General features: G+C 37.4%; 1 protein-coding gene across 1 annotated transcript in view; it reads right to left on the bottom strand.

Moving 5' to 3' along the window:
- Positions 1-25,532, bottom strand: part of LOC107321271 (transmembrane protease serine 7-like) — a 44,372-nt gene that overhangs the window by 17,207 nt on the left and 1,633 nt on the right. Inside the window, exons 4-18 of the mRNA XM_032448060.1 lie at positions 24,668-24,735; positions 23,525-23,706; positions 23,390-23,428; positions 22,402-22,621; positions 20,341-20,480; positions 19,389-19,486; positions 18,578-18,690; positions 17,602-17,735; positions 16,468-16,575; positions 14,443-14,562; positions 13,634-13,817; positions 11,366-11,637; positions 9,561-9,697; positions 3,663-7,110; positions 2,627-2,860 (exon numbers count right to left, since the gene is read on the bottom strand). Of these exons, the coding sequence (XP_032303951.1) occupies positions 6,952-7,110; positions 9,561-9,697; positions 11,366-11,637; positions 13,634-13,817; positions 14,443-14,562; positions 16,468-16,575; positions 17,602-17,735; positions 18,578-18,690; positions 19,389-19,486; positions 20,341-20,480; positions 22,402-22,621; positions 23,390-23,428; positions 23,525-23,706; positions 24,668-24,735 (1,974 nt within the window). The 3' untranslated portion in view covers positions 2,627-2,860; positions 3,663-6,951. The remainder of the gene's footprint in view (positions 1-2,626; positions 2,861-3,662; positions 7,111-9,560; positions 9,698-11,365; positions 11,638-13,633; positions 13,818-14,442; positions 14,563-16,467; positions 16,576-17,601; positions 17,736-18,577; positions 18,691-19,388; positions 19,487-20,340; positions 20,481-22,401; positions 22,622-23,389; positions 23,429-23,524; positions 23,707-24,667; positions 24,736-25,532) is intronic.

Genomic DNA, 25,532 nt, shown 5'->3' with positions numbered 1-25,532 from the left:
TGAGAGACATAATATTCCCCATTTGTTCAGTTTCCAATTCTTGAAATGCTCAGAAAGCTGAGATGCTACAAAGGTTCTTTAACTGCTTCCAATTTTGGTCAGCTACATCATTTTGATGTGTGCGCCCCCCAGGCTGTCCTTTTAAAGTGTGCCATGTCTCCCAGCTAAAAACGTGTCTGGAGGAACTTCCAAAATAATTCGCCTCTGTGATGTTGATGTTATTAGCCTGCATAGCTCTTGGATGCCAGCACTCAAAGCAAGTGAGATGCTATTCATTAGATATTATTGCATTAAAAACCACTAGAGTAATTAAGACTTTAAAAGCTAATTCCCTTTCATTTAAAAGATTAAATACTGGGAAGCAATTGAGTAGACTTAAAGATTATTACAAATCTCACTTGTTCTGGATGACAAGGAAATTACTTTCATACAAATTGCATTTGCATGCATGTTCATGTAGGAATGAAAGGACAATACCTACATTTCATTTAAATTTACTAAGATTTAAGAGAAGGTTATTAGCTAACCCAGCTGTACTAACATTAAAAAACAAGCTTAGCTGACATAATAAAACAAATAAATGCCAACTAATTTGTTCCACAGACAGAAATTTGAATGAAGAGCATGAATGTGTAAGAAAACCATGCTTTCCTTTTTGTTTATCTTTCTCCTCATTTATTGTAAACCTATGAACTCCATGTCTTTTCATCTTTGGCACCAAATGTGGCAAAGCATGTGTTATGGGTTGTCTGAGATACACATAAGTAGATTGGCAGGAAGTAGCTGCTCACTGGTGGCATTAATCTAGTTTCCTTTCCTTCACCTTTTGAACTTTCTAAGAACCTAGCATGACAGAGTACTTTTTAATGAAATGAATTGTTATTCACTAGCTGGCTTAAAACTTCACTGGAACAGCAGTTGCACCGGGGGAGAGAGGAAAGATCCCCAGAAAGAGCTTACCTGAGCTCCCCAGGAGCTGGGGTAGACAAACAGAAAGTGTCCTCTACAGACACCTCCCATGGGGAACTTCACTTTTGTGGGGAATGAAGAGTAACTGGCTTAATGTAGTTTCTCTTAAAGCACACAGTCAAGTGGTCATGTATAAACACAGGGCTTTTTTTTCATTTTTTAAAAAATGCATTAGAAGAGCCAACCTTCAGTTTAATACCTGACACTAGTATATAATTTTATCTGAAAAAAACCAAACAAATTGGTAACTATTGTCTAGTGCTACACTGATGAAATCAGCTTCATATAATCAGTCAAGACAGTTATCAAACTCCCACCTAGAACACAAGCCACATATTCAGGCCACCCCAAAAGATTAATTGCTAATCAAGCACTGTAAACTGGGTTGATGTCAAATGGACATTCACCTCTGTGACGGTGTCTCATCAGCAGGGCCAGCACCCACGTGGACATTGCCCATAAACGTCACAGGAAGAAGCAACAGAAAAAAATTTCTCCCAGACGGGCAGGGCCATTGTGATTAATCTGCTGCTTGAGCAGGAAGCAGTGTGTAATAATTTTACAGTATTTCCCATGGGATAGGAAATCCAATCCCAGAATCAGCAGAAAGAGCCCAGATGAAAACACATTTCTGGGGAGGGGAAGGCTGAACAGAAACTCAAGGCAGTTTCTCAAGGCAGCTGAGCCTCCCTCCTCCACCTTTCTCCTATTCCTCTTTAAACCTTCACAGATGTTGCCTGATCCTGTAGCAGGCTGGTTCAGCTCACCCAAACAGAAAAGAATGAACTGGCCCCCTATATGGTATAAGAAATTGAGCTGTTTGTTTAATGGCACAGATCAGCACTGAAATGATGAGTGGAGCTCAAAAAAGGAAAGCTAGCCAGGAGCAGGAAGGGAGAGACAGCGTGACTAATGCTGCCGAGATCTCAGGTGGGCTCATCTGTTCCAGAAGATCTGCCCACACAGAAATGTGGAATCTCTGCCACACATTTTCCCTCTGTGCTTAAATAAGTAATGAGAATTTTTGTGAGTAAACACCGCTCATCTGCCAGCGTTAGACTGTCCCATAGCTTGAAGCTAAATTCTGGGCACCAGCTACCCCGGGACTCAAGCACTACTCTTAATTGAGATGTTGGGGCATTCTTATATAAATTACCAAATGTCAGCAACCACAAATTGCTCAAAGATCAAAGAGGGAGAATCCAGCACAGTTTACAAACTTTACTGCGGGGCATCTTACTCTCGCTTTGACAGCACCGTTTTCAGATCAATTTGTTCCTTCAGAACGCCTGTTATTAATGTGTTTCAGCATTTCTTCCTTCTAGTTTCAAGCCCAATCCCACTGGCAACACATGAAAACAGAAAGCAAAACTTAGAAAACCAAGTACAATTTTTGTTTCCTAAGATAAAACTCACAGGCTAACAGCACCGAAAAATAATAATGCTCAATATCTGACTTCTACACTAGCATGTTTCATTGAGCAAAATGAAATAAATACATTTTACACACTTTCAGCCTTTGTTTTCAAGCGAGAACCGTTTCTCCAAACAAATTAAACAGCCCCTACATGATGTTTCTATGAAATGCCGCTTCTCTCATTGTGTGGTATTTCCCCAGCAGCTCCACAAGCATCAGATGAGCAACTGAATTTCCTACCTTGCTCGTTGTAGGTACTTGAGAATTTAGAGGCTTCTTATGATCAGCTGTACTTTCCTCCCCATTAACTCCTTGCAATTCAATAACCTCATGCTCCCCATCAGAGCTTTGCCTTTTCATAGCTTCTGTTCCTGTGTGAGGACCTCTGTCCCTGTAGCAAGCACGGAGCCAGCTCATTTCCTTCTGGTTTCAGCTGCAATTATGTCAGTAGCAGTTCTGGTATGAAGCTGGAGACTGTAACAGTGAGAGAGCTGGGATAGTTCTTACAGGAGCAATCTCAAAACGTCAGTAAGTAAGGGGAAATCCTTGGAAAGACAAATAACATCATCTGCACAAGCCAAGTAAGAAAGGGAGGGAGAGGAAGTATCGATTCGCCTGTCTCCACAACTCCACTGTGCAAGACTAGGCTTTCCAGTTTGTCTGCCTTACCGTACCAGCCCTTGACAAGCACAAGCAGGTGACTAACCCTCGGCAGTGCTGTCATTTGCTGAAGTGATTTTGAAAGCAACTGGATTGCTTTCCTTGCTGCTTTCAGCTGAAACAGTAAAATACAGACAAGCAGATGTGGTTCTCGACAGCACAAACCAAGGAAAATATCACATCACTTGTGGTTCTGCTGAACTACGAAGAGAGATTACATCTTCCATTAATGCTTCCAATTTTAGTCTCCCAGTACAGCCTATTTGGAACTGAACACTTCTTAGCTTTGTGCTGGTAATTGTCCTCTCTAGCTGTTCTGAAGCTTGAAATCATGTCAGGCGCCAAAGAAGAGTTTATGTCTATTCGCATACTGTGGAGTGTAAACACGAGAAGTTGAGAATTCAATTCCATGTAAAAAGAAGAACAAATCTGAAGAAAAGAAGGGGGGTGGCCTTCTATTTTATCTTGTGCCCTTCAGGGTTTTACAAAGCAAATCATTGTGTGAACTGAGATTTGTTCTACACTAGATTGCCACAAGAAATAAAACAATTACTGTAGCCAGGGGCTTATTTCCCCCTCTCCCTCCCTCCCACCCATTCAGTATTCTTCATCCTACCTCCTCTTATTTCTCTTGTTTTAATTCCTTCCTTGGGTTTCTTCTTCCTTGCCACAGAGCACTCCTCTTACTTTTGATCAAAAGGATGCTCACACTCCAGCCTCAGAAGAGAGGACAGCTCATTAAAAAGGGAGCAAAGTCTCTTTCTGCTGGAATATCCACTCACAGCACCACTCCTTCTTCTCCCTGCCAAACTCTGAGGATAGGTTTTTCTCCCTCAGATTTTCTCATTGTGCAACTCTTCTGGCTACTATGCTTAGTGTATTCCCAAGGAGGTTTGGATTGCTGAAGTCATGGGGCAGTCATCCAGGCAAAGGCATTCTGTGGAGCTGAGCATAAGGCTTGGTTTAAATCAGCAAACAAAAACAAACACAAGTTCCATGGAGAATATTTAAAAGACTGGAGTACTGAGGATGAAGCTGAACAGCCATCAAGATCAAAACAGGTATCTGAATCCATAGGAATTCACTTGGGATCTTCACTAGAAAGGTATTTACCTGCTGGTTCTCAGTATTCCTGCTGAAAACTGGGTTTGCATACTTGATTTCCACTCATGTATTAAGACCTCTCTGGCAACTTTTTTCCTATGTCAAGTGAGTTAATGATTATGGATCTCAGTCTGTAAATGCCAAAGTCCATTTATTCCACCCTTCTGAAGGAACTCTGTATGAACTCCTTTATTTCTGTTGTCTGGGTGATCTAACTTTCACACTTAGTGTCTTTTTTTTCCTCTTTCCAGTGAAGCAACTGACCCTTCTGAAACATGGAACTGCCAATTCTTAAATAAAACAGGAAGTTAAGAACTGATCTGAACCTTCTGGCCTAGGCTCTTATCTCAGACTGAACAGCAGGAAAGCTATTTCATTCTGAAGTGAAGACAACTGCTGTTTCTAAATAAGGAAAATAAATAAATGCCTTTAAATGCATGCTTTTGTAATGCAGGCAGGTTTGGCTTAGCTTTACCGAAAATGTAAACTTCAAAGTACAAATGCACTTGTGACCGTATCCGAGTTTTAGAATTTCAAAGGCACAACCAAATGAAGGAAACATATACACTTACGTTTTTATCACGTGTTTATTGAAAAAGAAGAAGTGAATGACTTATGTTTTATAGTTACCTAAAACTCCTACAGAGTATAGTTTGAATATAGTTTACGTAAGAAGCTTGACACAAGAATTGCTGCAGGGGTAGCAGCAAGGGGAATGCCCAAAACCACAGAAAGAAAGGATGGAGAAGCAGCATCCCTGTTAGACACAGGAAGCACACTGTGTGAAAATTGCAGTACTAACTCATTCTCACATTTTCCCAAAGATCAGTGGCTAAACAATAACCACATATTTATGTACTTTAGAAAAAAAACATGCTGTGACCTGAAAGGACTGACATTCAAGCAGACAGCTTCATCTTTTTCACCTGTTTTAAAAGCTAAACACTTCCAAATATGCAGCATGATTATAGTACCCTCTAGAAAATGCAAACAGATCCTTTATTAAACTGAATGCCAGAATTATGAAATATCATAAGCAGCATTAGAATCTTCAGATCAGTGAGATTTGGCTTATAGTCTCATCAACAGATTATCGTTTTTGAAGCTAGATACTACTAAGATTGAAAGAGTGATCTTATGATAGAAGTGTAGGTGTCATTTCCTCTACTTTCACTGAGACCAAGAACCTCTTAATATTTTTTCATCATACGGGCACAACTCTTTCTTCTGGCCATGGAAAGGAGACAAAACAGAGAACATTACCTTGAAACTCATTTCACTGCAGACTGAGGACATCAAAGAAAGCAGCACAAACCCACCAGAAGCATGCCAGAATACACAGAGCATGCTGGAGCCAGAGATGAGAAAAATCTACTTGTTACACATTGCAGACATTAGACACTACAAGTATTTTCTCTGTGTAAAGAGAAGGTAAGAAAGCAATAAAGACTGAGGAAACTGTCCAGGTTCATCAGGAGAGTCTCAGAGTGCAAGATTTTGCTTGTTTTTACTAGAAGACTGGATTCAACAAGAAAGGCTTCCTGGCAGAGCAATAGTCCTGAAACAGATTCCTTGCAAGATGCCCCCAGAAAAATGCCACTGTGCATTTTGGCCTGCTTTGCTCATGTGGTACCTTCTCTCCTCAGGCAGCTCTAGCTTTTCATTTTAGGCAGGTGGATATGCCAGTCTCTGGCACCCACTGAAGCATTGGCCTTCTATGACCCAGGGACCAATGTCACCGTTCCACTACAGTTGCCACCTACCACTTCCCACGCGGCTGCTAATTAAGCCCTCAGCTGCTTGGAGGTGGAGAAAAAGAAGAAAATATAGTCAAATCTTGAATACAAACCAACTTACACACCATTGTGTGTTACCGTTGAGAGCTGATTGCCAGTTCTTTTATGAAAGAAATAATTCTGGTTTTCATGATTTCAACGCAGCCTAATATCAAAGAAGGGAATTAATAAATAGCCTTGGTATTAACAGTCATTAAATAAGGCAAATATACAGTTTTATCTTAATCAGTTACATGCACAAGTATGTACTTACAGCCTTTAGTGATAGGAATGGGACAGTATTCTAAATTCCTGACATTTTGCTGATGAACCAATAGCTTATTAGGTCTTTATTAAGAACTTAAAAAAAAAAAAGAAGCATAATTCACAATGCATTTTTACATGCAGTTTTCTTTAGTTTAATTAATTAAAATACAGGGTTGTTTTTTTGTTGTTGTTTTTGTTTTTTTTTTTAAATCATAACATTTGTGACAGCCCAGAAGTTACAGTTCAGGAAAGAGCAGCCACGAAGTGGCAGCAAAACTGAAGCACAAATTCATCTCAAACCTGTATGACATACTGATCAAATTATTTGTAGACTGAAACACACACACACACACAAAAACCCAACAACAACAACAAAAGAAACCCACCAAAAACAAAACAAACAAACAAAAACAACAACAGAGGAATTGCTCACATTTAGAATCCTGTAATATCAGTAAGGGAATATATGTCAGTATATATGGGATGCGAGCATGAATATCCTTGTATGCCTGCGCAAAGGTACATAGCAACTCTGTTTCTGCTGGTAGGGAATAGGACATATGAATCCATAAGGACCCTGAAATTATTTGAAGCTGGTCAGAATCCAAACAGTTGCCATTAAGTGAATGACAAATGATCATTTCTGTATTAAGACAGTGCTTTCTTTCATAGTGAAACAGCCAGCAGCATTCTCATGTACATGAAAACGTAGGAAGAGGCTTTTGTAACGGTGATGACCTGCATTTTCTCTTTGGCACATCAGTTTGTATTCTGACGAATCCAGTCATAAAGTGCTGTCACCTTAGTGTATACACCAGGACGATTGCGTCGGGCACATCCTTCACCCCAGCTCACAATGCCAGCAAGGTACCATCTATTTCCCTTTCCTGTGCAGGCCAAGGGACCTCCAGAATCTCCCTGAAACAAAGGGAGTTTACCCATTAGCATATGCATACAGAGCACAGTAAAATGTTGAATTTATTCAGTTTGTTTTAACTTATAGAATTAGCACACTAAGCAACACAACACAAAGGCAAGAGGAAAGTGAAAAATTACTCCCTGCTGGTGTCTTGTTACAGGATTCATAAAGCAACTCATCATAAGCTGAATGGGGGAGAAGGAAAGACAAGGATAGAAAGAGGTAACTCTACTACTGTTGACCATAATCTGTTTCAGATTGAAAGCAAAAGTCTTTATGGTGTTAAACAGGAACAGAAGAATACCAAGGAAATGTGTGTTTAGGTATTAGCAGCTTCATTTTCAAGTCTGCAGCCACATTCATAGAGTGAAGGAAAGGAACAAAGACTCCACAGAACATGCAAATAAGAGCTGGCTTCTCAAAGGGAACATTCTGGTCTGTACAGTATAGAAAATTAAAGATTCCAGTTTAGTTTAGCGCACAAAAACAAAACATGTTTGGACTAAAAAATGCTTTGTGACCTTCACTGCATGCCTACATTGAACAGATAGTTCACAGAATTCTGAACAGTTTATAAATACAGCTTATATCTTCAGATTCTTGTGATGTATACAAGGCAGTTAGCATCCTCCAAATTGAGCCTGGGGTTTTTCTGCTGCCTCCAGTTGGAGCTAAAACACGCAAGAGGCCAGAAGAAAGCCACATACCAGAAAGGAACAATGATAGACAGGCAACGAACCAAAACTGTCTTCTGATAAAGAAGTCAGAACAGTTAATCCTCTCTCTCAGGGTGCTGTCATACTGGCAATTTGGATTATCAAAGAGGCTGATCTAGAGGCAGTTTTTGAGAAAGAAGTCTATATATTCTGGCCAGTTAGTTATTCAGCTGCTTGTGAGAGACAGAAGGAGCTGTGTGAAGGTAGAAAGAGGAAGGATCCTGGAAAGAGGAACCATGTAAAACCAGAGAACACCCAAGAGTGATAAGATAACTAAGCTAGAAAGAATATACACTATTTCTCACTGTAACTATCACATCAGCTAAAGACAAAAGTTGTTTGGAAAATTCACACAAGCTGCGAATGTACTACACAGGTTATGTGACCATGAAGAAATAAAATAAATCAGGATGCTGACGAGGCTTGAATTGTAATACAAGGATATTCAGGGTGCTTGTGGGAATTACCTGAAGTTCAATGTCATTCATCTCAAGCACTGCACAGGAAATATGCTGGAGACAGAAGAAAAATAATAAATCTGCTACAAACAAAAATGTTAGAGACCCAGAGAGCCAGCATTCTGGGACACAACATAGCATACTGTATTGGAAACTGGATTAAAAAGTATGGTCTATAACAAATTCAGTTAAAATGTCCATCCAAAAATCTAAGGGCATGTTTTACGCAACACATGTTTTGGAGGAACTTCAAGCCTTAGGGTATTACAACATATTTAAACAAAACAATTCTAAGGTTCAAAATCATATATAAATGGAACATTAAGTTAACAAAAATAATACTTCACTGACTAAGAACCTAGAGACTACAAGAGGATCCTACAAAGAGTACTTTGTGCATGAAGAAGTTCGACCCATTAAGAGCTATATACTGTTAAAATAATCCCCTATCATATTAAAACAGAAAACTATATATTACACAAAAGTTATATCAAATTACCACTGTCTAGATTCTGTAACATGTTTTTCTCCCTTTCCACAGTCTCTGGAAAAATGACTGTGTTTGTACTTCATAAAGTGAATATTCATCTTAGTAAAGACAAATAAATAGCACAAGCAGTAAAACAACTAGGAAGAAAAAGAAGGTAGAGTTAAGGCAGTTGAAGTATGTCCAAAGGACAGTTTCTGATTGTGTGCACAAGTAAACTAGATCATATAACTCGTGATACCATGATGTAATCAAAACTCGTTATATGCATGAATAAACATATGAAACAAAGAGGCAGCACTTCAATTGCATTTACCAGATTTACTTTCTGCATTACATATTTGTTTGCAACTGTAACAGTACATTTCTCATCAGACTGCTGCAATCCCAACACCCAGATATCAAAAAAGGGGAAAAAAATCATCATAAATAGCAAAAAGTGCAGGTACTCTTAGCTTCATTCCCTTTATCCTTATGCCACTGCTACTATATTTCTACGATTCTATAGAAGAAAATTAATTGTTGGAGACGTAAAAATTGTTTTCAACCCATTTTACTCCTTGTCTTGTGAAGTCGAATTTCTCAAGGTCTCAGATATTATTTATGCTAGTTTCCCTTTCTTATTTTGAAGACCTTTAATTGCTGTGTTAAATTAATCATGCATTCAGGACACCTCACTCTCCTACTACTAAGGACGGGAGAAGAGCAACAAAAATACTACTCTAAACTCTGACGTTTTCCAATGAAAGTAAACATTTATTTTCAGTTTCTTAACAGCCCCAGATTACCTGGCATGCATCAGTGCCACCATTAAGGTTCCCAGCACAGAGCATGCGAGATGTGATGAGATCATCGTACAGCTTGCTACATATGCTTTGATTAATTATTCTCACTCTAGCTTCCTGCAGTGTTCTGGCAAGATGACCTAGAAAAAAAACAAATGTTGCAAACATGTCAGTAGTACAGATGTCTACAGTGGAAACCACACGCCAAAACGAAGGAGTAATGCTCCAAACTCAAACTCCACCCAACTGATAGATGGAAATTCCTCTCTCTTTTAACTGTGGCCTGCCCTCAGCTTTTGAACACTGCTGCCTACACAGACGTCTTTAGACAAAGAGGTCTGTATGTACCACCAATATTCCCTTTCTGCTTCAGTCTTTATTCTTATGAACTTTTTCTGCCAGAAAGTAGTGAAAAGTCATAAAATTATAAAAAAATAATACAACATAACACTGAATGTAACTAGTTTTCAATGCCTTTTCAAATTGTGCCCAAAGTTTTTTGTTGTTATTTATACTATGGTTCTCTCTAAATGTTGTGTATGGCCTAGCCAAGGAAATTCCTGCATTGTTTCCCATCCTTTAACTTATGGATAAGGAGCTAAGGAATTAAACTGGAAGCAAAGGGAGTCTGAAACTCACGCATGTAAGTCACAAATCATACTAGGAGCTTGATTCTATACCAAAGCACTGGCATAAGGTGTTGCTGTAAACTACTATCCTCAGTCATGTTTTGGTCCAATAGTGAGTCACTATGTGAAAAGTGAACTTTTTCAATATCTGGATGAATGGAACTTTGTTTACTCATTAGGCTCTTTCGGTGAGTTGGGAATGAAATAGGCAAGACAGAAAAATATGTTGTTGTTTTTTTTTTCCCACATACCTTTAGATTGATTTTAAATATTACCTAAATTATTTTGATAAAAGATATTATAAGAAGGTATCATGTAAAAATACATATACATAAATATACATATATATATATATATATATGTATATATATATATATACACACACACATATATATATATATAAAATATGCAACTTATCAGGCTATTAAGTAGTTATCTTAGATTTATTTATTATTTTTTGCATATTAGGAAAGCCAACACTACCACAGCAGATGGCTTCTGATCAGATGTGAAGGGTTTGATCTCAGCACAACAGTGGAGACTAATGCAATGCTGAGGAGCTCTCTACACTCAAGTCTCAAAGTTGGCTCCTGTGTGATGGGGCCAAGATCCTGCAGGCTCCTCTGTGGCTCTCTATAATTCTGCTTGCTTTTTTTCCTGCCTCCTCCCTGCAGCTTGCTGCTCTGATCTGCAGTTGGCACTCCTGAGATAAACATGAATTTACCCTTTGTTAAGAGAAAGACAAAACCCAAACCCACCCAAACCCATGCAGTTATTTCAGGGGCTCCATATTTTTAACCACAGCCTTAGAGACAAAGTCTTTCTACTCTGTAGTTCCAAGTTCCTGTTTTCTTGACTTGAAGATAGATTATGACCTATTCACTGGCTAAATGGAACTATGAAGATGGAAAGGGGCTTGTTTTTTGTAAACATAGCATATTTGTTTTTCAGTGATCTGTGATATCGTCTCTGGCCCCCATACAGATTATGTGTATTGATACTTACTGCCCACTACAAGTATATTCAGAATTTATGGCCTTGCAATTCGGACATTTTCAAATTTTTAATAGAACTATTATGTAAACCAGAAAAAATTTCTCTTAAGACTATAAATATTTCACTGTTAACATTTAAAATTAAGTCAAACTTGCAAGAAGCATATCCAGGAAATGAACATACTATTTTCTTTTATGGCTCCCCAACCAGTTACATAGCAGACAGTTCCATAAAGAAATACTCTAGAGCTGCTCGGTAAACAAATGGGCTGTACCAGCTCGCTGAAGAATACGGGTGTCTCCATTTCTAACAGGGCTATGTCATAATCTGAGACAGATTGGTCATATTGTGGGTGGACAATAATCCTTTTGATCGATCTCATAGCTACATGATTGCTCTTTTCATTAACAGTGCGTAAGCCCATGTATGCTCTCCACCTTGATGGAGCAGAGTATCTGTAAAGAGAATGTTTTTAGAACAACCCATTACAAAGCAATGCAGTGCCTGTTCACTCCATTTTAGGAACAGTATGGTACTTGATGAGATTCATCAAATAAAATGAATGGAGTAGAATACCACTTATGAAGACAGATGTTCTACTATGCCTCCTAAGGCATTAAGAAAAGGTTTAAATTACCTTTTTGACAGTAATAACATCCAGAGCTATAAGATCAATTCCTGGAAAAGCACTTTTTTTCAGCCATCTTTTCAGTAAGCAAAGCACCCTGCAGAGCAATGCTTTCAAATCTGACTTTTATTCAGGTATGATGAAAACAGAATGGCATATGCTATGCCATGCTAAACCATGCAGTTTTGCTCAGTAATGCAGTTGGCTGTAGTGTTTTCTTTTGGTGCAGAGATCAACTTCAACCAACTCACCAGAAATCTGTTGCATAAATAGCCTTAGAACAAATCTCAGGTAATAAAAATGGGGTACAGACGGTCAGGTAGATTGTCAGTCCTGGTGCAATGACCAAAGCAGAACCAGACTGAGCTATTAGCACTGGGTTTCTCAGAGCTCTGTTATCAGCACATTTATACTTTCAACAACGCTTGTCTTGGGTAAAAGTCTGTATTGCTTTTGACATTCCTGGGCCAGGAAACAGGCCAAAGTCAACTGTTCTGACATGCAAGCCTCAAAAACATATTCTCACACTAGCAATAGTTCTTCGGGGTCTTGGTCAAAATTCTGTTAAATAACACATCTGTTTTAATTATAAAATTACTTTGTTCAGATTGGATAATTAAATTTGAAAGTGGCTATTTAGCTACAGCAATAACTTATTACTGCATGTCACCAGTTTTCAAAACTGTCCAAAGCTCATGCATTAAAGTCTAATCAACACACAAACGGACAGCTATTCTGAGAATTCTCTGACTGTAATTACATCATTTGATAATGGAATAAAACCATTAGGCCTCAGATACTAGAATTCAGGACAAATCAAAATGCACCAGAGCATACAGAACTGGAAAAATCCTCATACACATTCATGTTTCTGTGTATGAAAAGAGAGGTCATCTACTTAATTAAGGATAACTGAGATATGTATACAGCTCAGGGCAATTCTCTGAACAAACTTCTCCATGCTGAATAAAAGCTAGATTACATCTCAGATACAAGCAGTGCACTGCTGTATCTGTCTCTGAAGTATTTACAGCCTTTATTCAGTATAGTCTCTTTCCTGAGGGCATTAACACATTTTCCAAAATGGTATGCAACACTGTAGGAATTAGTGGGTTAGTAAAAACGCTTAGCATGAAGGCAATTGTTTTGCCTTGAATGTAGAGCACAGGAATACAAAACATTTGTCACCAACCCAAAAACTAATATGCAGTCATACTACTGGAACTAATGTACACCTTGCGTCAAGACAACTGCAATGTACTTGACAAGCAAAAATATTATCTCCGTCTTGTCTGAACATGTGCTATGTGTTGCACAAGTACCAGATAATCTTACAAAAAAGCTATGAAATTTTTACCGTAAATTACATCTAGTATATTGTCATGCAGACAATCTCAGTCTCAGCGACTGAATACTTTCAATCACTGAAAATAAAATGTATGACTTTCTGTTTTTCAAACTGTAACCATGGAGCTCTGGAAGTCATGAAGTGTGTTACTAATCTCTCCTGGTCGTCACACATCGGAAGCATGTATTTTCAGATTACACTACCTAAACTGAACACTGGTGAGCATTTATCAAAAATAAAGCAGTGTATTTTACTATGCAGGATCCACTAGAGATAGAGGCAGAAAAGTTACTTCAGCTATTTGGGACTTCCAGAGAATGCATAATACACCAAGAGTTTGTGTACTTATAACATCACAGTTATACCTTATTCAATTTATCAGAACACAGAATACCTACTACAGACATTTGAAATCAGTACTGCAAAATTATCAATTCAAATTGCAGAACTCTATGACAGCATATTTTTTCCATACCTTATGGAATCAGAATCCAGAAAGCAATGGGCAGCAGATACAAGCCACCTCTTGGAAATAACAGACGCACCACAGACATGGCCATGTGCTGCAATTTGTAAACTTGCTTGCCAAGGCCACTTTCCAGACTGTGCATCTTCACCTCCAACAATCCTGCTTTTCTTAAACTGGTTTCTTCCACAAGCTAATAGAAGTAAAAGGAAAAAGTAGAAAAGGAAAAGACAAAGTCATTTTATTTCGTTACACTGCATACATAAATTAACATTTACTTACAGACCAGAAGGCCACTGGGGAGAAAAAAAAAAAAAAAAANAAAAAAAAAAAAAAGAAAAAAAAAGTATTTTCTTACAGTTGGAAAAATGCCGAAGGAATAAACCACACATTGCCTATCCTCCATTACAGATTCCCCAAGAGGTTAATAACCCCCTTAAAAACCATTTAAATGCAATCCTAAATTGAGCTGTTTTCAACGATTTCCTGGATTAAGATCTTTCCTTTCCCTACTTATATACACTGCTCCAGGAGTCTTTGCATTTTATTCAGATCAAACAAGCAGCAAGATCTACCAGTTTAACAACCTGGAAACCCTCACTGCTTGAAATAAATAGATAGAAATGAATAGATCAGTAAGTTTAAAGTGAGAAGGCACAAAATTGAAATGTCCTTTTTCATGCAAATGTTACCAGAAATATTTTTAAAACCTACATCTGATGCTATCAACTTTTAATACAGTAATACTTGACAATAGATCCAATTCCTAACTCCATTTGTGATGTCTTTAACTAATTTTCAAGTAACTGTTACCACACCACAGTTCATTTCATCAGATCCATCTGTGCAGTCTCTTTTCCCATCACACTCAGGATTTGGTTTCAGCAAGCATTTTCCATTAAGACATTTGTAAGTATAAGGGAAGCAACTTTTGTAGGCTGAAATTAGAGAGAAAACAGTGTCACATGTTAAAAGCCAGAGCTTCAAATGATTAACCTACTCTTCTTTTCCAAGAGTTGTTCAAAGCCACACATTCCAATCTGCCTGAAGTCATAGCCTGTGCTAATGTAAACAGTTCCCTCTGTGAAAAAGGATTAATAATCAATCACACTAATTTAAATCTCAGTCATCCCTGAAGAAAGAAAGCGCAGCCTTCAGCTGCATTCATTCTGACTTTAAAGTGAGTAAACTAGGCTTGTCACATGTATTGATACTAGCACTATTCTCATTACAAATCACACATTTACAAAGCAGAGATTATTCCAAAGTTTGCTTTTGTTTATAAGAGAAAGTTAAGCAATCTCCAATAAATTTTTTGTTAATAATTATCATAGTTTGCTATATAGGAATTCTGACCTATCCACTGACATTGTGCCCTGCCTATGGCAAGGGGGTTGGAGTTTGATGATAATTCAGGTCCATTCCAACCCAAGCCATTCTATGGTTCTATGAATCTTATTATCAGTTGTTTACAGCAACCTCAAAATAGCCAACAAGGACGTTCTGCTGGCTACATCAAGGACCTAAGATTCAAAGCAAGGTAAACATTATAGTGGCAAAATTCAAGGAGACATTCTTAGTACCAGCAATGCCCATAATGGTGTTGTAAAGATGTGTATGTGGTAAAAGAACTTAAGTCCCAAATCTATAATGTCTCTATCCCTTATGTTATTTGGTACTGATCAGGCAGCAGTGGATGAGAATTTGCTGCTCTAACAGAAATGCACAGCAAGCAAGTTAGATCTTCCAAATAAAATCACCGTTATCCTGGATTTTGCTTCATTATTTTCTGCTCTAGACTCTCCCATAAACTAGTTACACTATGCTTGTTATGTTTTTACTACTACAAAACTTGTACTCGGTGCTGAGAAAGAGTATGTAGAAATACCAAATTCAGAAAATAATTCAGAAGCATTTTCATTCACCTTATATGAATAGGTGATGAGAAGCAGGATGGCTACCAAAAATAGGTCCACATCACAAGGGAATCGAATTTTAAAGTTCTTTTGCAAATTAGATTGTATTAAGCAGATTTCTCATGTAACAGTACTGTCATTACTTTTAGTCATTGAGATTATAGGCCAGAGGACATCTCTTAAGATGCATTTATAATCCCAGTAAATACTTGTGGTTGAGCCTTATGTTGTTGTACTTGCACAGGAATCAGTAGGAGAAGAAAGGTTAAAATACAACAGGTCCTTATTGGTAGACTGATCATATCATTTATCTTAAACAGTCACAACCAGTTGTGAAAGCAGCATGAATCATTCCTGCTGCAAAACAGCAGGGAATACTTAGCAGCTAAGCTATGGCAGAAAGATGCATTTATTTGTTAAGTTCAGAAAGTAGCATCTAGATTTTGTGTACTTAATTGAATTACTAAGAAGCATTTGGAGATAACATTGACCTTCTTTGCTCTTCACCAACCTTCTATTTATGCACAGGCAAATCTAAATACTTCATGTAGAAGTACACTGTATGCTTAGTCAGTCAAATTGAACTCACAGAAAAAATGGTGGAAAAAGGAACCCTCTAAGAAGTCTGAGTTTGATTTTGTGTGAGGAGGGAGATGGTGTGTGCCTACCATTACAAATAGAAATGGCTGCTTAAAGTCATTTTCAGGAAGTTAATGGACACTGACTACAAAAGTACTTCTTGAAGAGGAAAAAGAAAGCCTTGGTTTGGATTCTTACATGTAGAAAAATTCAACTGTATTTCTAATCTGAATGTCTAACTGAGAGATTCACAAACTGAATGAGAAAGTTTTCCATTAAAAATAAAACTGAACACGTCTTTCCTGCCTTCCACCATCTCTTGGAAAACAGCAAAAAATACATACTTACAACAGTTGTTTTCATTGCTGTCTTCCCTGCAGCTATCACCACCTTCACAGGTCTTATGTTGATGCTTACATTTTCCATCACCACAGTTTAACTGCTCAGGAGTACAACCTGAAGAAGGTAGGTCTGTAAATGCTTTATAATTCAAACATATAGTTAGTGAACATGTGTTATCTTCATTTTTCCTCTGATCAGGTCAATTTTTGTTCCTCCAGCACTGGAGGCAAATTAACAGCTAAACAAGGCAGAATTTGTCCCACATTTATTTAGTCAGTTCCAATTTGGACTCATTTTCTTCTCTTTACTGCCTTGGAAGGAAGAAAAAACACTACTCAGCCAGTACTAGTAGCTCAAAACAGGAATTCCTCTATAAGAATCTGAGAGGCAAGAAAATTAAGATACATAAATACTTCTAAGTCACCAATTTAAAGAACCATGCTCACGCTCAGTCAAGCAAGCTGAGGATTTGAGGTTTCACAGTGTGATCTTTTTAAGTCATGGAGAGCTTCCACTCCCTAGAATTTCATTAGCAAAAGGAAGTCAGTCTGTTTAGAAACAAAAATAATATTTTTGAAAATAAGTAAATAAGTGTTTCTGGAAGTAAGCAGAAATCAAGTACTTAGAATATACAGCAGACACATTGTTTTGTCTAAGAAAAGTCAGAAACAAACATATCCATGTTCTAAAAAACCCCTGTTTCGTCCTCTGAATGTCTCAAAAATATCCCTAATACTGATTCTGAAGCACGGAGACTGAGGAGTCAAGGAAGGGCTGTAAGAAACCCAACCATCTTCATGAAACATGCCAGCAAGAGGTTTTCATTGACTTTCAGTCATAACTCACATTCTGAAGCTGAAAGTTGATTCAGAGCATGCAAATTTGTGAATTTAAATGTCATGGTTAACTCCTGTTGGCAAAACAATTGCACTTTTTGCAACTCTGTCATGCAGTTTGCTTGTTGCATCTTGGCTACTGTAAGGCATTGGCAAAAAGGCAAATAAGTAGTTCATTTGTTCAGTAAAATGCACAATAACATTTTAAATATTCCTCTCAAAAACAAGCAAAAAGGCAAGTTGTTTCATACGTACGTTGTCTATCAAAAATGGTTTCTGTTAGCTCCTTTTAAAGTGCACTTACGGTCTGTGTGACTGAAGGCTCTGTATTCAATATAAAATCCTCTATGGGTGACTAGTTCATCAGAATGGAAGTTGATAGCAACAGAATAGCCATATTCTCTGTTTCTGCCACTTTCTGAAATATCTTTACAGTATCTGGCAAGGCAAAATTAAAAGGAGTTGATATCTGACCAAACTGACCATTACCACCTAGTTGCCTTTCCTATCATTGAGGGGTACAAATGCCAAAAAGCTTTAAAGCAATGCAAAAAAGATATAAGCTATTCTTTGTTGTCATTGTTGTTTGTGTGTGTGATAAGTATTTCGGCCGAACAGAAGTATTAGAAAGTATATTAACAAATACCTTCCATTCCACCCTGCCATACTTTTCTGAGAGAGCAAGATAGTCATTGTCAGAGTCTACTTTAAAAACACCAACCACTTTCTCAGCATGCTTAACTTCAGATTTGCCATTTGATTCTGCAAACTCAAGAGGCTGCATATCTAGCAAGGAAATCATAAAACCCAAACCAACAGCTATTACCATATCAATGCAATTCTTCCAAGAGACAAATCACCCTGAATACTTCTTTTTTCCCTGAATAAACATTTTTATTTGCATTATTTGCTGAAAACAGTTACAACCATTAAAGAGTAACTGGCATAGGAAGTGAAAATTGTAATTATGCAAGCTCTTCACCCATGTTGATATCATAGCCAGGAATACTCAGATCCACTGCAGCTGCATACAGTCCTGCAGTTTTCATTGTTGCTTTTAAGAGAAATCAGTATTTATCACTGTAGAAAAAGTTGTATGCTTAAGTTATCATAATGACAAATGTTTAGTACTAGAGAAGGAGTAAGCATTATTCTGCTGAAATTCAGTGGAAGAAAGGTGAAAGAAAAGTGAAAGAAAAAGGTGAGACCTTTTTCCTTAGTATTATGAGTTGAACTACAAAGTGCAAAATGACATGTCAGAAGATAGTATGCTGACTTACCTAACTCCATCAATTTCTAACCAGTCTTTATCACATTTACTGGACCCTGGAGACTTCTCTTGAATTTGCATTGCAAGGATTTTTAGCGAGAGCTTGTAGGCAGGGGAGGGTGCCTAAAAATCAAAGGATAAGTGAAGTATCAACACAACCACAAAACAAAAAAGCCTGCTGCTGAGATAGTAAGTAAATAATGTTTTACAATGGATTGAAAATATGATATTTTTTTATCATTCACAGCAGGACCTTTCAATAAACAATTTTTTTCTACTTTGAAGATCTATAGAAGCATTTTTAGCCCCACCTTTGGCCAGACTCTGCTAGATAAGAAATGTAAGCCTTTCTGCAACAAGCAGAAAACACTATATCTGATGTTCAAAATATGTTTACACTACCACATGTTCTTAGAAGGTCAAATAAGAAATTTAAGAAGGTTCTGCTGCATAGCTCAAGGAAATAGCGTACCGTGTACTGTTTGAGACATGGATTTACATAAACATTTTTTTTTCTCTTTCTGATATGGAAATAAAGCCCAGAATATGAGTAGTTTTCTCCAGCTATTAGGAACTGTCATCTTGTCCACCGTTTTATTTCAGTCATGTGCAACACTCAATCTTTTGGAAGCTGGAAATCCTTCTCTTCCACAGCCAGTACTTGTGCATAAGAGGACAATGAGGTGCCTGAGAAATCAGGTGGAGTGGTCTTATTACGTTTTTCCTTCATTTCACCAACATCAAAAGTCATTTCTCCCAGTCTTATGTCTGTGTAATATAAAGCAAAGTCACCACAACTCAGAATACTTCCCACAACTTACTCGGATGATCCAGCTGCAGTCAATGTTTGGTGGGTAGTAACTTGGGTAGTAAGGAGAACTCAGACTTCCATTCCAGGAAATGTAATGACCACCACACACTGGAGGAGAATTATAACAGTAAAGAGCACAGTTATCTCAGTTGGGTTAAAGTGGAGAGCCTACTTCTCCCGCTAGGATCGTTCTCTATGCACAGAGTTAGAATAATGGGTTTTTGTTTGTTTGTTTTTTTTTTAAATCACATTGCAATTGAGACTAAATACAATATATCTCTGAAGGTAGGGTTTTTTTGTTTGTTTGTTTTTCCAAAAGGTCTTTGACATTAAATGGAAGAAACAATGAAATATAGACAGCAGAGAATACTCCTCCTCCTACTTATAATTTACCTCTGGACTTCCTGTGAACATTTTCATAAGTTAAAAAGCATTCAGTCCTCTGAAATGATACCTGTGACTAATTCCATGTAAACCAAAAAGTTTGAACATATTGGTTCTGAGGCTGAAAGTGTACATCACCTTTGAACTGTATCTTTGAGGTTTTAGTTTCTCTCCTAGATGCCCATTCCCTATAGTTACTGGCTTTCTTTTAGATAAACAGATGGGGGTCAGTGTCTGCACCAGAGGGCAGTGGGGCCCTGGAACAGGCTGCCCAGGGCAGTGGACATGTCCTCAAGGTGATGGAGTTCGAAGAGTGTTCGGATACCATTTAGGTGGTGCTGTGTGTAGCCAGGAGTTGGACTCCATGATCTTTGTGGTCCCTTCCAACTCAGGATATTCTATGATTTTATTCTTTGTTCAGTTCTCAGATTTGTTTTAAATGGATCAGAAGGACAATTCACTGACTTATGTGTCAACGTTCCCTCCCCCCCAAATACATTCAAGAAGTATCACTGTTTTTAGAGGTAACAAGCGGTAAATGTGCTTGCATTACATGTTTGTTTATGTTAGTCACTAACCAATTTTAGGGATTGCTTGAAAGTGAGCTTTTAGTATATTCCTTTCTTCTCTGTGGTCCAGTGAGAAGGTAAGTAACATGACATTACTTGATGAAGTTAAACGTATAACTGGAGGAGTCCAGGCTCCAGAGCCACACCACCTGAAATAATAAAAAGATTGCATAGAAAAAGCTTGCCACAGTCCAGTCACCTTTTTTGAGTAACTGGTCAGAAATGACACTGATCCAATCATCTGTTTCAGGAGTATTTCCCTGGCTACCATTTTCCCTTAATTGTTCCACCTCACTGATACTACACAAGATGCTAATTTCCTTGCATGATTGCTAAGCAGCTTAGAATAAGCATCACAGATATTCTTGTATAAGAGGTGTGCTGGACTTCTGAGACCTGTAGAAATATCAGAAAGGCAGTACCAGATCAGGTTATTTCTGTAGCAGTTGTAATACTGAGAAGTAATGGGTAGTGATGAAAAAGCCTGAAAGTGCTCAGATCAGCAGTGTAGTGCAGCATCCTTGCAACAGGTAATGAGCCCAAGGTATCTTCAGCCTTTTAGCATTCAATTTGATTTCACATTCCAAGAGCTTTTACAAGACTTAGAGCTCCATCTGTGGCAATTATTTCCTTTTATTCTTCTTTAATTTAAATAATTGAATTCAATTATATCCTGAAGCCTGAGTACTTGCTGTTCCTTGTAACATGAGATGATATTTAATGGATCTCTAACTATTTATTGTATTTTTAAATCTACAGTGTATTTAGTATTTCATTTCATTAATTTACAATTCTACATGTGTGAAAAATTTCAAGTAGAAAACTAATAGGCGTAAGTAAAAAGGAACATTTGCAAGTTTGGTAATAGAAGTAATCAAGAAAATTGTTTTGTTTGTAAATATCCTAAGAGCATTCAACACCATTTCAGTCACATTCTTTTCTCTGCTGCTCAAATCAAATTCTTTGATAAACATCAGCACATGTACATATTCTTGATATTTTATTTATGACTTACTGCATCAGTATTTTCTAAAAATGTTGCATCCTACATTTGTGGGTTTTGCTAGCTTCATGGTGCTTTCATGCATATGGTTGACTATCGATTTCTGGATCGTAACAGGATGAGCCACCACACAATAGAGAAACCATTCAGGAAATAACCCATAGTCAGCAGTAGAGTGTATGCAGCCCAGCATCAGGCATGGGATTCTCCATGCTGTGCTAGCTATGTACTGTGCTGTTGATTTGGAGACAATAAGAGTTTAATTACAGAAGGAATCAGACTACATAAACCTGGCCTTCTGACAATCCACCAACAATTATGAGGTCTATTGTCTCATTGCTTAAGAACAGAGACAAAATTCTGTTAAAAAAGCTGAAGAGAAAAATCTCCTCATTCCAAGAAATTGAAAGCACAACAGATTAAATATGTTCCAGACACTACTAACTGAATCTGCATGCGCATCTAACATCTACATCTCTATCTAACAGGTCTGTCGTTTTTGGGTTGTTTTTTTTTTTTGTCCTTGAGACTATTCTAAAATTATTTGTTAGACTATTTTGTTCACATTCACACATCCACACATAAAATTTGACTCAGGAAAATTAGGATTAGTGTGGCTGCTGAAAATTACAATAATGTTTGATCTCATTTATGCAAGTGGACTTCAAAGTAACTTTGGAGATGAAGCCTTCCATGGATGTAAGCCTGTTATGAACAGAGGTTTGACTGTGAATGAACTACTATAAAATAAGTATTTTCTACAACTAATAAAATACAATACTCTAAAAAAATGAAGTCTGTATCTTTGTGTCAGCAATTTTAGGAACTCCCACATAGTAAAAAAAATGATTCATAATGTAAAATTAAACCTACTGAAATTTATAAATGATTATAGGGTGGATAATATTAAAGATCTTTTTTATCATACATTTTATACAAGAATTTTAATTAAGTTGTATTTGGAATCTCTTACATTTTGGAAGCCCAATCAAGATCAATTTCATACTCAGCGATTTCAGACAGCTTCTCTACATCTCATGAACCTCTTTTGCCCCATACTGACATACCTTGTAATAATCTTGTTCTGCAGAGGAAGAAGGAAATCATATGCAGACAAGCGGTGTGATGCACAGCTCTCCGAAGCAACAACATGCAACGAGGTAACTACCAGTTTCACCACACAGTTAGAAGGAACTCGCAACCTCCATTGATAAAAAGACTTCTTGGGATTCATCAGAGTTAGAGTTCTGTTGTTACCTGGCTTTGCATAGAGGTCAAAGGATAACCCTGTATAAAAGAATCTATATTAGTAGCTGAAAAACTGAAGTTGAAAAAGAAATAATTGGTGAAAATTTCAGAAGTGGTGACAATAAACACCTACCTGCATTTCTTGATCATTTTAATCTCCTCTTGACTTATTTTTACAAATCTACCCCTTTCCTTTCCAGGCTGCATCACCTCCTTCCGCTCTGAACAACAAAGCACACTGCTTCACCATCACCACTGGCTCACTGAACACTCAACAAGCAGGAGGGGACTCGTCTGCAGCAACTATAACCTCTGCCAGAAACCTGCCTCTTCCTTTGCCATTTACTGGCCTACCTTCATGCAATGAGAACACTAAGTACAGGAAACCAATCTTGAGACATACATGGTATCAAAACACTGGAAAGAGCCAACTGAAGTTCTACAGTATTTCAATGATCACTAACTAAGAATAAATCAGTCACAAGGAAAACAAAACTCTGTTTAACTATATGCAGTAGCTTTTTTTTTTTTTTTTTTTTTTTTTTTTAAGGTGCCAAGGACACATGGCTCAATTCAGTTTAGTGCAGAGTATTCAATTTCAGCTATGCTACTCAGAAGATCATAATAAAACTAGTAAGCTGCTTTCAAGCCAGGGAAGATGTCTAGTTTGGTTTGATTAATAAGCCCCACAGATACAAGGATAACTGAGAATCTGCCATTTTCCTAGCACAGTTTTTTTATTTTTCTGTTGCTGCTTCTTTTTTTCCCCAAAATAATATGAGTAATATGGGACTGAAGAATAATTACCTGATTTTAGCATCACATTGTATTCTGTAGAATCTGAAACTGAAATTTAGTAACTATCAATTACACAATCCAAAGACGAAAACGAGAGAAAGAAAAACTGACAGAATAGATATTAAATGACAGGTACATTGTTACCAAAAAGCTCCATTGTAACAAGATCAAAATCTCCTTCCCCAGAAGTACTGAACAGGTGAGGCATTTGTTTACTACTCGTTTCTTTTTGTTCCAAAGGGATTAACTTTTTAAGAGAATCAGTAATATCCTGTGGTGCCCAGAATGTATTCCAGTAGTAAGCTCGAAGTCCATACTCTCCTTCACTGTGTAAAGGAAAAAGCATCAGTGTCATAAGTACACTCTAGATAGCATTTTGAATGTGATTTCCTTTGTATTTCTGTTTTGCATTAGTTTGATAGTCAGTTGAACTGCCAAAGAATTACAGATGAACATGATGGCAAAAAGCGCTCTCATTCAGCAGCTGATGTATAGACACGCACACGCTCAATAGAAAAACAGAAAAAGCAGTTTGAACATTAATACTCAAACAAAAATCTACTCCTTGCAGAAAATCTTCCAAATAATTCTATGGAATCAGATGCTTTCATACCTGCTGTAAATGCTATACACTTTAAAGCCTGTATTCCAGTTCTAGATACATTTGCCTTAATATTTTTTAACTGTGGCTTCTTACCACACAACAATACAATTGTATGCCTATGATTTGATACATTTCACACAATTCTTGTAAATATAAATGATACGTAGAGATACACATACAAAGTATTTTTCAGTGATTCAAAGAGTCAGTCCGTCACAACTATCCTTTCAAAACTGCTGATGGACAAACCTTCCAGCTCTCAGAAAACTGGGGCAGTAGCAGCCATCTGCTCAAAGCATTCACATTTCTCAGGAGGAGCTTAAATAGAGCTTTTAATTTATTTTTTAAAGGCTAGAAAGGAGCTTCGTTTGAATAGAGAAAACCTTAATAAGCAACGCATGAAAAAAACACATGCTGGACTACGATGCTATTAAGCAGAAGTAGATGAACAGATTCACAGAACAAAGGCACCATTAGTCAGGTTTCATTTCTCTATCCAATCTGAGATCACACTATTATCTTAGTTCACGTTTTTATCTTGTCTTCCATTTCCTGCCATGAAGCATATTATCCCAGTATCATAGCACCTTATCCCAAAGTAACAAATGTAAAATCTGCCAAAAGGATGAGACTAACACAATTAAAGATCTCATATTTAAACCACATGCTGGAAAAGTACCCACCTGAAAGCAGCCACTATGGACTTCAAATAATACTTTCCCAAGGTGGAACACTTGTAGGATTCTGCGAGCTGACAAGTAAAGATAAATTGTGAAAGTAACTCTGAAATGTTATATTTTAGTGTCAATAACATGTCTTACATTGGGAAGTATTTACCCTATTTTTTTCCCTTCCAAAACCCCCTACACATGATAGACACAAACAATTTCAACAAATGTCTCAAACAGGGATCATAAAGATGAACACATTCACATTCAAAGTGAACACGTTTGTAAGAACATCAAGAAAGCTCTTGGTATTTAACAATGAAAAATAAGCTTTTATCAAGCCAGCTCATATTTCGCTATAAGGCTTCACATATTTAGTTACCTAGAAGTTGTGGCAAGTTTGTGTCATGTAATCTAGATGTAAGCAAAGTGCATTGGCTATGCACGAAGCAGCTCAGAGACACTCAATTAGCCCCTTGAGGCAAATACGGGCTAACAGAGAGCTACTTTGTGCTTGAATCTTCTGTTTGCAAGCAGAGAAGAAACTACTGATCTCAAAAACACGAACCCACATCAGCAGCACAAGAAAGCAGGCAGTGTTTAGGGAAGAACAGAAGAGCAAACCAAAACGGCTATGCATTAAATGAGAGCTAGAATTAAAAACAAACAAAAGCAGCTCAAAGAGAAAATGTGTAGCACGGAAGAATTTTCAAGTACATAAATGCAAAACAAAAGAACAAACTCCTTCCAGCATAATAATTTATCCATAATCATAAAAACCTCAGAAATGCTGTCTTTATGGTAAGAGAGAAAGACTCAGAAAGACACAGCTGTGCAGCTGTATTCTTAAAGCTGTACAGCTCCACAAGACATGTTTTAA

This window comes from Coturnix japonica, chromosome 1 (assembly GCF_001577835.2).
Source record: "Coturnix japonica isolate 7356 chromosome 1, Coturnix japonica 2.1, whole genome shotgun sequence".
In the NCBI taxonomy this organism is placed as follows: Eukaryota; Metazoa; Chordata; class Aves; order Galliformes; family Phasianidae; genus Coturnix; species Coturnix japonica.
The sequence above is the reverse complement of the archived record's forward strand: the minus strand, read 5'-3'. Positions and strand labels throughout refer to the sequence as shown.